This window comes from Lasiodiplodia theobromae, assembly GCF_012971845.1.
Source record: "Lasiodiplodia theobromae strain AM2As chromosome Unknown scaffold_7, whole genome shotgun sequence".
NCBI lineage: Eukaryota > Fungi > Ascomycota > Dothideomycetes > Botryosphaeriales > Botryosphaeriaceae > Lasiodiplodia > Lasiodiplodia theobromae.
The window spans coordinates 722293-737250 of NW_023336563.1; the positions used below are offsets into that span (position 1 = coordinate 722293).

Sequence of the window (14958 nt, forward strand, 5' to 3'; positions counted from 1 at the left end):
AACAGCAGCTATGATGTCAATGTGCGAGAGGTTGTGTCCGTTGAGCACTACGTATGTTGTCCTGTGTGTTGCTAATGACCACTGTAAGTTTCGACAATCATGGTCTTGAGAAGCAATCCAGCTACGATACATTGGTGAGCATGTGAATCACAAGGCTCAGTCGCGGAGATTGATTTTTATCATTGCAGTCGAGGTTAATTCCTCACTGTCTGGCTCTGTGGGCGGTGAGTGAAGCTCGAGGCCGCAAACTCGGGTGGAGAACAGAAATGGTTCGAAAGCCCGTGTCACACACATCACATGCGGCGGGGAATTTCAGCTAAAAGATAGCACGGAACTCTTTTTGCTTTCATTGAATACCTATTGAGCCTATGTTATCGATAGTTGAAGTGTTTGCCTAGACGTAAATTTTCAATGAATAATTGCACACCTTCGTGTCCGGATAATAGCTTCCGCTATCCATGACATGAACAAAAAGCAAATCCACGCTAGCCAACGCTTGCAAGAGGGGACTCTAGTATGTGATTAAGCGGGGGCAAAATCTCACTATTGGTCCCGTCGGGTGCAATATACGAGGTCGGTCGAATTCAGCCACAGGTTCGCACAATGCGTGCATATAGCCTCAAGTTTGGCTATTGCCTGATGCAAATCTTAGAGCCTAGACTAGATCGTTCCGAGCTGAAACTCGTTTTTCTATATATACGGTTTAATTCTGTGATTGATTCCACTGATTCAAAATCCTGCAACGAGAACCATGCCGCCAAAACGGAAATCAGATCAACTTCAAGAACAAAGTAGAAAGCAGCGGCGCGATCATGAAAAATCACATCCACAGCCACTTGACCATGTAGACCAGGAAGTATCAAACGGGCGTCTCGACGCATCAGCGATCCATGAATCAGACCTGTGCCAAAGATGCGAAAAACTGGACTTGGAAGCCATGTTCTCGAGAGAAACAAGAGTGCGAGATACAGGGTGTCTGGAAAGTTACCAAGATCTTGTTTGCCCATTTTGCACGGCTATTTGGCGCATGATCTCAATGCACTGGGGAGATGAGAATCCATTGAACTGCGGAAATGCACGACTGAAACAATTCATCCAGAGCAAGTTGTGGGGTGAATCCTCTAACAGACCTAGACGGAACCGATCCTACCGGATTCTGCTGGCCATCGACCAACAGCCCCCCGGTTTTCAGTTGAAGAGAAAAGTTTTGTTAACCAATAAGCAGAACTGGGGGCTACATATGATAAGGCTAATGTGAACCACGGGCCGCCTTGTGGGGAAAGAAAGGGGTTGGAGCGGCGGGTTCCATCGGTTCGTCCCTTCGGCTCCATAGTTGGTCCCAGCAAAAAAATAAACAGTCAGAGGAAGAAATACCTCTGAACAAAAAGAAAGCTGAGCCGATCAAGAATCGAACCTGAATCTAATGCTAACGAGTGTCTACTAGCTTACAATGAATGTTTGGCTAAGTGATCGTAGAAGCATTAATGCTAGCCATTACACCATCGGCTCTTATTGATAAATAGTGAAGTGACAGTTTATCATTATATGACCCAGCATGAGACATACAAGGCTGAGGGCATATTGGCGAATTAGAACTCGCGCCAGGAGAAGCCAATAACACTGTTGGAATATCCTTACTACGCCGCCCAATTAGGCCTTCTTTTGAACCTGGCCTGCTACGTCGTTGGCTTAACGCATGCCAAAATCATAAAACTTGCAATGTCCGACACCCCGACAAAACACTTTTCCATGGAGGTTTCCGGCTCATCGATGTATTTGAAGAACGATTGGTCGAAGTGACGGTACCCTGCGAATATTTCGCGTTGTCTTACGTCTGGGGCAATCGGGATTCTTCTGGGCTACAAACGACCACGCGTAATATCCGAAGACTAAAGCAGTGCTCAGCTTTAGCAGTCAAGGCATCGACAAAAGCTACGAGCGAAAGAGTTCCACGCACTATTGCCAACGCCATGGAGTTGTGTCGGGCTGTTGGAAAAAGATATCTATGGGTGGATCGTTTATGTATTCTTCAAGATGATCTGCGTGTTTCCCCATGGGATACTAGGCCCTTGGGATACTCGGGGATGGACCTACTAGGAACAGGTCCTTTCTAATCGGCACCTATTCTTTACTCCGCATGAGGTGTTTTTTGATTGCCCGTGTGGCATCCGACGCGAAGGTTATCAGGAGGAAGCTTCGGTGAGAGAAGGATCCCCTTGGTGGGGAAGAAATGTCAAGAATGATCCTGAGTATAGCCTTCGTTGGCATAGACCTCGTAAGAGCGACGGCATGGTTCGACAATTCTCCCTCATCTCAGCAGCGTATCTGTGTATACCAGGAGGGAGTTGACATATCCTCAAGATGTGTTGAATGTATTTTCAGGAGTTTATCACCAGCTTGTAGAGGCTGAATCTGGAATTGTCGCAGCTCAAGGGGTTCCTGTTTCCTACCTCCCAATGTCTCTTTTGTGGTTCGTTTCCAGAAGTGGCCGGAGCGAAAAAAAAATCATCAGAAGGCCCAACCTCAACTCTCCAAGTTGGTCATGGGTGTCATGGATGGCACCGATCGATTTCTTCTGTCTTTGGGATTCGAGCTTCCCGGCGCCCAACTTTCCAGGAGAGACTTATTCAAATTTCATCTTCGATGCGAACTATAGCCTGGTGAGCAAGTGGTATCTTACTTTGAACAATGGGACGACCGTTACAACTACCCTATTCCCGGGAATGCAGCAAGACAAGAGTGACTGGTCCCATGAGTACTATCTCAAGCCGAGAGCGCTTTTCGACAACATACAAGAAGGATCACATGATCAGGCTACCGAAGAGTTATTAAACAGTATAGAAACTAGAGTTGGGTTGCTTGAGTTCGTGGCACCATGTCTCTCTTTTGAATGGCTGGAAGGCATGACGGAGAGACCGCGGGATGGCAAATGGCAGTTGAGTGCCAGAGGTCGAAACGAGTACTGTGCCTTTATCGTGTTTGATTCGGATGAAGATCGGATTGACGAGCTTATCATGATGTTCTATAACGGGACGTACGCTGCTATCTGTGTCAAGAATGACTGCAATGTCTCTAAGAGGGTTGGCCTTGCTACATTCACGGCAAGCAAAAATTTCTGGACGGATGTATTCCAGGAAGAGGCTTTAAACTTACGCTGGAGACATGTTCGCTTACACTGAGTATCAAATGACCATGTCAGTTTATTGGAAGCAGACGAGTTCCGTGACATTTATTTGGAGCCGATGAGCAAAGTAAGAAAGGTGCCCGGCTTTGTCACTGAACAAAGTAGAGACGGAGCATCACAAATGCCGTGCGACAATGAGTAGTAGTGATGAAAAATAAGATTAGTTTCATGACATTTGTCTCTATTCCCGCTTTTCCCAACTACCTGGTAGTAAATATGACGAAGTGTCAAGCGGATTCCATGATATTCGCCTCTCTTCGTTTGTTATTTACTGTTTGTTATCTCCTGGCGCGTATATATTCTACTCTGCCCCACAGATAGCTTATGGGTAATTCTGCGCATTCATCAATATATATTCTACTCATTTCTCTAAATATACCATTCTGAAGAAATACCCGGTCATGTTCAGACTCATAGACATAATGGAGGACCGAGGAACAAAATCAAGCCATTCATTTCACACGCCAAACTTAGTATATCGAAAGCGGAGCTCCTACATGGTAAGACGTCTTGCTAAGATGATCAACACAACTTGAACAAGACGTTATTGGAGGCATAATTGTTTAAAACAGAGCGTTATCACATTTTGTTTTGTCTTGTTCTTCCCCGATGGTGTACAATCACTGTAGCCGCACAGTTCTTGAACTACGCAGTCTCTCCAAGCTATAACTTCGACCTGACATGCCCGCAAAAATGAAGCAACAACTCCCAACCTTCACTTCGCAACCGCATCAATCCTCTGAGACAGAGCTACACTTCAGCATACCATGGAAAACTCAACAGCCATCATCGAAGATGCCCTCAAGGACATCTCCTTGAACCCTACAGGAACGACAAAAGACGCAGATGATGAAGATTTCATTTTCAACTTCGACTTCGACTTCGACTTCGACGAGTTCATGGGCGATCCCATACCTGTCCGCAAGTTTGCGGGTCGAGTGTTCTTCAAGAAGCACCGCGAAGCGCTCAACTTCGCCAACAAATACTCCAACCGTCGAGCGGAAGATGGTGTTCAGTCAATGTTTACTGACGGAACGGCATCGGAGCCTCGCCTCGTTCAACTGGCCGCCTCCCAAGGTGAGAAAACTAACAAGCGCTGGTGCGCATGTGCTGTGGTCTACAGAGAACACCCTGATGACGAAGACTGGGTCAAAAACGGCTACACGATGCTCCACATCGGAGAAAGCACCAACAGTGAACTCGGTGGACTCGCCCAGTGCCTTGCCCTTGCGCACGACCTCTTCGCCAACGATCACGCTGTGAAGAAGATCATGGTCTTCTCTGACTCTGGTAAGATGCTTTCAAGGCTTACGAAAATCTCGCCAGAGAGCCCCGAGCTTCCGAACTGGGATCACAACCTCTTGAGCGATGTCTTGGCTTACGCAGACTTGCTTGTCAACGTCTACGAGAAAGAGTTGGAACTCCACTGGGTGCCTAGTCATCAGGGCGTAGAGGGAAACGAGTTGGCCGACGAGACAGCCCTTGCGTACCGCCCGGACAAGTTGTGGCCTGAACTTTATCGTGTGAATTCCAATTCTAACAGGAGGAAGAAAGACACGCCACAGGAGAGCAAGAGGGACCCTGTCCTTACGCTTGTATCAAAGCAAAACCGCGACCATGGCAGGGCCATGCGTATTACTAAGCGCCCTACAGGCAGGATGGGGTCGTTCGATATCTCGCGGCGGAGCAAGGTAGCTGGTGATGACTATAGGGATGGCGGTAGAAGCGGGCGCAGGACGCCTAGCTACGGATCACTTCACAGTCATTACCCTGCACATTCGTACCGTTCCAGTTACGATTCCCGTTCCAATTATGAATCCCGTTCCAGGTATGAATCCCGTTCCAGGAATAAGTCCCGTTCCAGTTATGACTCGACACCTCGGCTCGACTATTAGTATTCACGCAGGTAGAACAGGTAAACACAAATAGAACAAACAGGTAAGCATGTAAATGAGAAAGAAAAAAGGCCAAATTGCCCGTTGTAAAAATATACCTTCATCTGCTGTCCTACCGTATGACCTTAGACAATAGAGAGACTACTAGTGGTGACGCTAGGCTGCATTCGGCATCCAGTGAGAGGCCGAAGATAGGTAGGGTGACGGGTGTCAGGGTCCGTGCACAAGTGTATGTATATATCGTCTCAGGGGCGAACGAGCACGTTCGCCCCTGAGACAACACAGCCCACAATACAACCAAATTCGAGTGTAATCTTTTCACACAAACGCGTTTCAATTCAATGCAGTTCTCCGAAATGTCCCCGCAAGAAATTTCTTCCAATACCACCTCCGTAAAGCCAAGAAAAAAGCCAAGTCCTAAGCCGAAACCGCTCGAGGAGCGTATACACAAGCACAGGAAGCCTGTATTACGTAAAGAAGAAACACATTCGCCTGCAAAGAAGATCAAAGTCCTGATGTTCCTGTATCACCACAAAATACTGGATAATACAAGCCCGAAACCTCGTTCCAGGCCGGGGGCCCCTGAGCCAATTCCTGCTGAAAACGGCTATTATTACCGGCCTCCTACGTATTATGAGGCCTCAGAATACTTTAAAATACCCCAGCAAACAATCTCAGGCTGGTGGAAGAACCGGGATGCCATTATTCAGAACGAAAAGCCGGTAAAGGCTTCTTAAGGCTGAAGAGTACCGGCACAAACTCGGCATAAGGGGATGATTTGGCATGTACAGCATTTGCGGCGAATAGTGGTAATGTACCACAGCTAAAGAAGCTAAGCAAAGTCTCATCGGGGGCTGTGGTGGCTTGGCGATAACAAAGGAAGCAAACAAAGCAAACGGAACAAGGGCAAGCAAGCAATCTGAAAGTCATTGGCAAAGAAAGCTTGACGGGCTGCTTGTTGATCTTTCATGTTTGTGACAGTTGCAGCTGCCACGAGTAATACATGAGTTGTTGTAAAACCATCGGCCAACATTGTTTGCCAACAACGGTGCACAAGTCAGCCAAGGTCGCCCGATGTTGTGCTGGGATACTCATGACTTCTACGCTTGGGATGTGTAAAAAATTCCATCCTTGATACCTGCTCTTTGTTTCCCGATCAGGATTAGTGTACTTTAATCCGCTGTGCGATGGTAGACAACCCACGCCTACTACATTACTAATCGATGATCATTTGCCTCCATTGGAGAACAGCTACAAACGTAGCAACAAAGAAAAATGCAGCCGTCACTTCAACGAACAATGCATGCTCAATCTCTGCGTTGCGCACTGCACAAAAGGTAAATCATTAAAAGTCATGGCCGCCAGATTTCCCATATTCCCATTGGCGGTTGTTGTAATCTGCAAGCCAAGCACTTTCAGCTGCAGGTCGATCTTGATCTCCTTTTTTGGTTAGGGGGCAGAAACAGCAACCATCAAGGTACATTCTTTATTTGAACAACAACTGTCACTTAGTTTCCCGATAGATTGTTTGTACGCTTGTGACTTCTCATATCATCATCTACATGATGCTCCTTGATCATATGTACATTTCTATACATCTTCAATTTTTTTGTTCTTCCATTACCTCACCAACCCCCGTCTCATTGCATCACTCATGCGCGGAAACGGGCCCACATGTTGTGAATGCGAGTCTCCTGGTTAGGAGTGAACTCGGTCAAGCAAGCACTGTTGAACCGTTAGCATCAGAAACAAAGAAGGACAAAAGCAATGTCAACTTACTCATCCGAGTAGCCCATGTAGTTGTGGACCGGGTCATCACCGGGGTCGTTGGGGCAGGAGTCGCGGCCGACGGGGCAGCCGAACTCGTAGCCGCTCTGGGCGGGGGTGTCGTCGATCTCGTCGCCGACGCCGGAGCAGCCGCCCTGGAAGGGGTGGTACAGGCCGAGCCAGTGGCCGGCCTCGTGGGTGGCCGTCACGCCGAGGTTGTAGGGCTCCTCGCTGCCGCCGGGCACCGACGACGCCATGACGGACACGCCGTCGAGGTAGAAGTCCTGCGTGCCCTCGGACACGTTGTCCGGGAAGTAGGCGTAGCCGAGCGCGTTCTGCTGGAGGGACTGTATAACATTTGGTCAGTCCTGGGTTCCCCTGAAGCTGATCTGGGGTTGATAGAGGAAAACTCACGCGCTGGAAGTAGACGTTCATGGTCTTGTAGTCGCCCTTGCGCAGGCTGCGCTTCATGGCGAGCTCGTTGCTGTCGCCGGCCCAGCCCGAGTTGACGGTGCGGGTGGTGCCGACGAGGTTGAACGACACGCCGTACGGCGCGTACTGGGCGTTCAGCACCTCCAGCTGGTCCGCCAGCTGCTGCTCGCTCACGTTGCCCTGAGCGACGCTGCTTCCCGCGGACACGACGTGAAACCAGGTGTCGACGGTGATGGTGCCGGACTGGCGCGCCGAGAGACCGGACTGGCGCAGCGCGGCCTCGCGCAGGCCCATCTCGTGGGCAACCTCGAGCTGCGCCTCAGAGGGCTCGCCGGTGCCGCAGCGGGGGCGCTGCTGGGCGAAGGCCGTGCCGGCGATGAGGGCGATGAGCGAGATCTTGAACTGCATGGCTGCTGTGGGTGTGGAGGAGGCGTCGAGAAGGCGATTGACGGATGGGGAGTTCGATTGTTTGCTGGATCACTTGGTCTTTATAGATGTTTCTTCGCTGCGGATGTCGCCTACTACCCCGAGGAATAGCTCGTATTGTCCATGAGTTCGCCAGGTAGTGGAGAGATCAAGTCTTGTTTCCTTCCCATTGCGTGCAAGTTGGTTCGTATAAGGGACCGGCGAACAGCCGCGATGAAGTGGGGAAGCGAAGGCATTTCGGCCATTGGGGGCCTGCTCGCCTCGTAGTTCGAAACCACAAGAGACGAGGCGGGTTCGTTTGCCCATTTTCTGGCTTGGCGGAAGGTGTGTGCAAAGGTGAATGTCGGTTGAGGACCCGCCGGCCAAGCTTCTTGGAGGCTCTTGTGTCTCACCGCTGACGGGGGGTGCCAAGCTTATATGTTGCCGCTTATCAGCTAGACCCAAAGTGCCAAGTGCGGCGCCTTTGCTTGAATAGGCGGGTAGCAAGGACCGCCAAGTAAATGCTCGCTTATCGACCCCGAAGCGTGCCCATCACTTGAATTCAGCAAGCTCGCCATCTGAATTCCGGTAGATTAATCTAATTACCCCTGTACTGTTCTGTGCAAACGTCCGTATCGCCTTGAGCTGCGTTTCCATTTGGTCGTGACTTCGACGTGAATCTCGTGTTCGAGTCCTCGCGCATTGCAATACTTGACAAGGATTCGGCTTTCAAATGTTTCGATATTCGCTAGGATCGCCAACTGATTGCTTGATTCTTGAGTCAAGAAAAAGATAAGCAGGTGGAGAAGATGAAGCTCCATAGATAAATGGCAAATTACATAAGCCAAGAGAAACCTAAAAAGCTCCAGCCACACGATCTCCCACAGCTCTCCGTAGCAGATCAGTTTCAACCAACAGTAAAGTATCCCCTCTTATCAGAAACCCCCTCTAGGTGCTCGTTGGGAATGACGGCCTTCCCTATCCTTTCATAAAGTTGTCCCGTCTTCTCAGTCCCAGTTCTCTGTTGGCTTTCCATAACGAGAAGAACCACAACCGTACAGTACTGGGAGTGTGGCGCATATTTACGCACCGGAGGATCAAGAAGTAAGCCGACGCAAGGAATCCCTTTGTCGAGGCCTGGCTTTTCCGCTAAGTCTCGCGGCAGTAACTGAAAGTTGTAAGAATGAATACAATTCCCAATTTGCATCAGCACTCGCAAATCCAGCTCATTCTCCAACGGAGGACGTTGTCTGTCGTGCCAGGGTGGAGGGCATTGGCTGATATTCTTGATATGTAATGGCACAGATAGACAATCGAAGATGATGTGGGGAATTTTCCAATGCAACAGATCCATGTTGGCCGCTGGCATTCTGTCATCCTGTTCCACGTGGACAGCTGCAATGTGCTGTTCGCAACTGAGACACAGGTGGTAGAGGCAGCGGAATGACCCAACAAAACCTGTTCCTTCCCACCCAACCCAAGACCAGCTTGGAAACCCTTTTCTCCTCTTGCTTGGAGTTGGAAGCTCCCATGCCAAGTTGAGCAGGAAAGAACCCTGCCATGAATCGGCCTCATGGTTCTCCAGTCCGTCCATGTAGCTGATAGGTATGCCAAAGATGTGCCTGAAAGTTAAACACATCGATTTCCTTTCAGCGTACTTCTCAAAGATCCCCAACATTGCATTCATAATATCTTCTTGACGACTCAAGGACCTCTGAGTGTATTCGTTGATTCGTGGCCAGATTTCAAAATGGTCTAATTCAAATTCGAAGAACCCATCATCATCCTCGAGTATGTTGCAAGGGTCGATACTTGCAGAAGACAACGACATGGCTTCCGAGCAGCCATAGTAATCGTCTGGCATACCCATGGGGCCTGGTTCGTATTTATTGCACTGGAAATACACTTGCTGATCGGTGAAGACCAGTCTCCTTCGTGACAGCAAGCCTTCCTGATAGGTCCATCCCCGGGTTGACCATTTCGATGAAGCAATCAAAATACGAGGGTCTGGCAAAGTTGCAATCAGTGTATGCGAGCCGAAGTGGATCTGAGGTAGCTTTCTCCTCTCCCTAGTCACTCCAGGTAGTCCATAGGTGGGTGAATCTCCTGCAGCTGCGATTATGGTAACTTCAGCGCCCATGTAGATTTTATGCATCAAGGAGATCTGCTGATTTCTTCCGGGGTCCCCAGCGCCCTGTGGAACACAATATCGATCGATCCATATGTACTGGATGCCTAGCTTCTGGGTAGCCAGGATCGCATCTTCGATTGTTGCCGGGAGATGTTGGGGCAATCGGAAAGGAGTGCCCATTCCGTCAGCCTGACTTGCTTGTGGTGTTCCCCAGCAGTAAGAAAAGGCGACGTAGGTATCTCCCTCTTCGTGGGGTCGAATTTCTCTGGTAGCGCAGTCGATCAACCGTAGGTTTGGGGTGTTGCTCGTTCCCGATTTCAGCTCGCATCCCTTGCCATGGTCTTTCTTGCATTTGTTCATCCAACCTTTCACTATGTCGAAATCGATCTTTCCTGGAAGATTAAGGGTCAAGTTTTCGCACGGATGCAGGTCAGAACTAAAGCCTAGGCCACCAGGAAGACTTCGTCTTTTCTCTGCTGTGTGTGGAGTCCAGATACACGGATCCCAGAACACAGACCAGGGATCCTTCGCATCCTCAGGTTGCCGGACCGTGAGGCGATCTCCTGCACTTTCAAGGTTTGTCTGTATCTGAACCAAATGGTACACATGGTTCTCTGAAAAGTCGGGCCTAATGAAGGCTATTGCGCAGCAAAGGGGGCATTCGGAAGGTCGAAGGTGGTGTGGCGGTTCGAAGACGTGGAAAATCTGGTCCGTACCAGCTGAGGCCCCAGAAAAGAAGTCTTGCAGATCGATGCTCTTGCATCTCTGGCAGAGAGGAGAACTAAGACTCTGGTGTTGCTGCTCGTCTGAATTCATGTCGTCTGGATAGAGAAGATATTCTGTTCCAGGACTGCGAAGCGGGGTTGAGGTGGGGTTGTAAAGAGAGTGGCCGTTCATACGCTGTTTTCTTTCATGTGACGTAGACTTCTAAGCTGCCTAATATTGTGAAACTCGACGAATTGGAATCACTGCTTGCCCCTGCGAAAACGATCCAATGGCATTCCTCGCCATGACCATCAGCTGCGGAGCCCCGGATCTCGTCTTCCAGAACCGCGGCTTTTGGGTCAGCGCTGCGATGAAGGCTCGCAAGGCTTGAATGTCTGGGGGAAAGTGCTCCGCCTATAGGTGAAGATTAACTTCAGAAAGAGAGACACCCCCGGTTATGTCTTTGCATCTCAGCCTACTATGTCTAGTAACCAATTAATATTGTCTTCCAGCGAAGGGATTGTAAGTAGCTATGGGGACATGAATGTGAGATTTGGAATTGTAAAAAAGCATCTGGACGTTGAACCAAACTACCCACGTAGATGGAGTACGTGGTTTGTTCCCGCGAGAACATGCACAGTGAATTACCAAAATGTTTGCTGTCTCCGTATAATCATGTTTATAGATAAGGCTGAAACTAAAATAGCTAAATCTGAGAGGGTGGGCAGGGAGGTGTTCAAAAAGTAATTGGCGACCACTCTCCGGTGGAACTGGAACGAGCGACTCGTGATCTCCTCAGGCGATGCCCGGGCTCGGTCGAATGGGAGATAACGCAGCCGAGTGGGAAACCGCGAGGTCAGGTGTTTTCGCGGCTGACTGCTTCGGGCAACTACGCCCACCTGTGGACCCTGAAAACCGTTTAGGTATGAGCTACTCAACTCACAATGCTCTTCCTTTCCTTCTCACCCTCTTCACAACCCTTCCTCACTCAGCCTCCCGTCTCAGTTACACACAAGCATGGGGCCCGATCAGATCGCGATGTAAGCTCAACACAGCCCCGTTGGACTCCAGTTTTATCTCACTTCAACCTCACCTCTCTCCACCCTGCCCTCACTCGGCATTCATCGCGTTCAAGAGTCGAGAATCACGCGACCCGCAAAGCTAACGTATGTCTCTCAAACCCATAGCCAAGGCTTCTGGGGGGACGGCTTCTTCCAGTCCGACCGTGACGTGGACATCCTCGAATTCTTCGACGCGGAGCTTGGCACCGAGTCCATCTACGTACAAATGCACAACGAACCCGAGAAGCTGCGCCCGCAGCTTGACGCCAACAACAAGCTCATCAACAAGATCGCTGAGGTTGCTAGTGGCGCCCGTGACAACAACGAGCACATAGCCTTCTGGGGCCGCAAGCTCGTCATTGTTATCCTTGCCGCTGCCGCCATGCAATGCGGCGCCAAGTTGCCCGAGCCGCTCCGCCAGGCCGTTTACGACGCGCTGAAGAGCCGCTTGGGCATGTACGATCGCGCCAAAGAGCAGATGCGCCGCGCCCTTGCTGTGTACGCCGACGGCACGCCGCTCAAAATGGAGGGCATGGGTCTGATCGATACGATCCATCTGCACAACTTGATCCCCATTAAGCGCCACCCCGACCAGATCGGCGTCAATTTCCCGAATCCCGTATTCTCTGCCAAGTACGAGACCGCTGAGGATGAAGAAATCTGTGCCAAGTGCTCGAAGAAGGAGGGGGTGAAGCTGAAGACGTGCGCGAAGTGCCTGAGGATCAAATACTGCAGCTCGGAGTGCCAGAGGGAGCATTGGACTGAGCACAAGAAAGAGTGCAAGAAGGATGGCTTGGTAAGGCAATCATGCTTTTTCTCCCTGTATACCTTTGTGAAATTGCTAACAGCTGGTCGTTTTGCTAGCCGCGCAAGGTCTCGCCGGTAAATCTCCAGACGTACGGCGTTCGGCTCTCGAACAGCGACCCTTGCGGACTAGAGCCCTACGTCATCAGCGAGCACTCGCCTCAGAGCCCAGCACCCAAGAAGGAAAAGTAAGGAAAGCTACGACAGAGCAGACGGGAAGTGCCTGCGGTGTTGCAGATATTCCGGGTGGATCGGGGAAGCTTTTCATTTGACATCGGATGGTGAAATGAAGCATGCTTTGCTTTACATGACTATTTGAGGTAGCTGGGGCTTTTCTGCATCTTGTATCAGGACTGGTAGCTGTCTCGAAGGTAACACGCGGTTGAAGTCGGATTGCTATTTCCAGCACTGTTTGAGAAACTGGACATTAATCAAACTTAATGAAACATATTTGAGGGCTTATATTTCGTGAAAGTTCTGAGAAGTCAGAGTCGAACACCTTTTACACCAATCGAAACCATTCCAGATCCTCTTTCTTGACGTCTCGCATCCACTCCCCCTGCATGATACCATACATGTAACATTCGCAGACAAGCTGATATTCGTCCTTTATGGTGTTGGTTCTTCGGAGAATGAACGGCGTTCTGCCACCATTAAGGACGCAAACAATATCCCCAGGGAGAGCAAGGCCTGATCCTAGTCCCATGAAGGGATTGTCGGTAGTGAAGAGAGAGTTCCCTGTGCAACATCCCGGCATCTGTCCCGCCATACGAATGAATATTGATTCGGGCTCTGTGAAATAGTTGATCAGACGCCGTACCAGCCGCTTCCAGTCTTTACCATTCTCAACGCTAATATCCTTCACCTCCTCTCTGACTAGTTCCTCCATCTGGCTTTCTGAATCGCCCGGATCACAAATGTGGGTACAGAAGAAGGCGACCAGGAAGTCCGATAGGCTGCTCCACTCAACAAAAGGCCTTGCGGGATCTGTGAGATCGTCGAGATGTCGCCAGAGAAGTTCAAGTTCGTATGTTGAGCTTCCGTATCTACCAAACTTGCTTTGAGATATGTATCGAATTTCCCCGACCTTCCGACCTTGGCTGTCTAGAGCAAGATCTTGACCCAGCTCAAATTTGATCGAGAGAGGAAGGTGATAGTGTGCGCAAAATCTCGTTTTAGACCATTCAGAACTGTGCGAGTACCATCCTTTGTTGATCGCATTGTGGCGTCTCTGTTTTTGGGTATCGGTAAAGTCATTCGCCCAGGATGGCAGTCCTTCTATACATGGTAGTTCTATGGATCTTGGAGCTATGTGCCGAGATTTTTCCAGTGCGTCCAACGAGTTTCTCTCTTCGCAGAACCGGAAAGTGTAATGAGCGAAAACCATTGCTGCTGTCCACGGATCGTACTTAATCGGGTAGTGCTCCGGGTCTTCTTTAATCAATCCAAGCAGGGCGTAAATTTTGTCCCGCGGATCTGTGGCTTTTGATGCTTCAGTGGCCCTCAGCACATCCGACAGCCCTGGGCTGCGATCATTACCCAGCAGGTTTTGAACTTGCACGATAGGAATATGTGCCAATGGGTGATCTCTGGTTATGTGCAATTCAAAGTGAAGTTTGAGGATTTTCGAGAGCATCAGTGGCCAGGGTAGAAGGGAATCTCTGAAAAGAATGAAGACTTCTTTTGCGAGTATGACCTCTTGGATTGTCCAAGTCCTTTTGAAATACTCCTCTTCGGCTAGTCTTTGCGTCGCCGCATAAGTACGCACGTCGTGAAGAAGTTCATTATTCTGGCTATGGAGCCATGACATTAGCCGTTCGATGGTTTCTCCATTATATCTGGCAGCAGAGGGGCCGAAGTGCATTATCACCGTTTTCGCTTTGGCATAAATCTTGCCCATCATCTTGACTTGAGCCTCACGCTCTTTTGTGGCTTCCTCTCCCTGGCCCTGATTGATGCAAATGGCGTCAATCCACATCAGTCGCTCACTTGTCTGTTGTTGCAGCCATTTCAACGCCATAAAAACATTAGCAGATACGCGGATCTGCCCGGCTTTTCCAAATACAATGGTTCGGATGCACAAAGGTTTGTCCCACACGTATGATAGCGCATCATATTCGGGACTTTCCTCCAGTAGGCATGAGAAGATCTCCGCAATCGCGGGCGCTCCAGAGCGCGGGCCGGGCCTAAGTTTGAGAAGCCGGATATGGCCGTCCTGGAGCTTCTTGTATTGGTAATTTGATGGATTGTCAGGAGTGGCCATCCTGGATGCGAATAAACATAGTCGACAGCCGAATGGAACGGACCGGAGTCGTGGCGAAGAGGGCGATCTGATCTCGGCGACAAGAAAGTATAAGTAGCCGAAAGGCTTGTCGATTGTAAAAGGTTGCGCACGTCTGAATCAGTGGATGAAGTTACGGCAAAAGGCTGGAAGGTGGGGGGTTGTTCCAAAGCGAGACTGACGTGGTGAGAAGCGAGCGCGGCTACTTTACCAATGTCGGCCAGCAATGTGGGTCTGCTGCCTGGAGAAATACTACGGAAGTAGAAGCCCCACAAAAGCAGCGCCAGCTTGAA

At 49.8% G+C, this 14958-nt stretch overlaps 3 protein-coding genes across 3 annotated transcripts; 2 read left to right on the top strand and 1 right to left on the bottom strand.

Annotated features, from left to right (window-relative positions):
• Nucleotides 1-3951: 3951 nt before the first annotated feature.
• LTHEOB_2881 (uncharacterized protein) lies at nt 3952-5079 on the top strand (the record flags this gene model as incomplete). Its single annotated transcript, XM_035511742.1, has 1 exon — nt 3952-5079. One exon carries the CDS (start codon nt 3952-3954, stop codon nt 5077-5079), a length of 1128 nt encoding a protein of 375 aa, XP_035363607.1.
• A 1652-nt stretch (nt 5080-6731) lies between these two features.
• Nucleotides 6732-7686, bottom strand: LTHEOB_2882 (Peptidase M43; the record flags this gene model as incomplete). The annotated part of the gene is made up of 3 exons (XM_035511743.1): nt 6732-6804; nt 6859-7193; nt 7261-7686. 3 exons carry the CDS (start codon nt 7684-7686, stop codon nt 6732-6734), a joined length of 834 nt encoding a protein of 277 aa, XP_035363608.1.
• A 3850-nt stretch (nt 7687-11536) lies between these two features.
• On the top strand, nt 11537-12576 carry LTHEOB_2883 (MYND finger family protein; the record flags this gene model as incomplete). The annotated part of the gene is made up of 3 exons (XM_035511744.1): nt 11537-11559; nt 11707-12376; nt 12445-12576. The coding sequence occupies 3 exons, from the start codon at nt 11537-11539 to the stop codon at nt 12574-12576; spliced, it is 825 nt and encodes a 274-aa protein (XP_035363609.1).
• Between the last annotated feature and the right edge of the window lie 2382 nt (nt 12577-14958).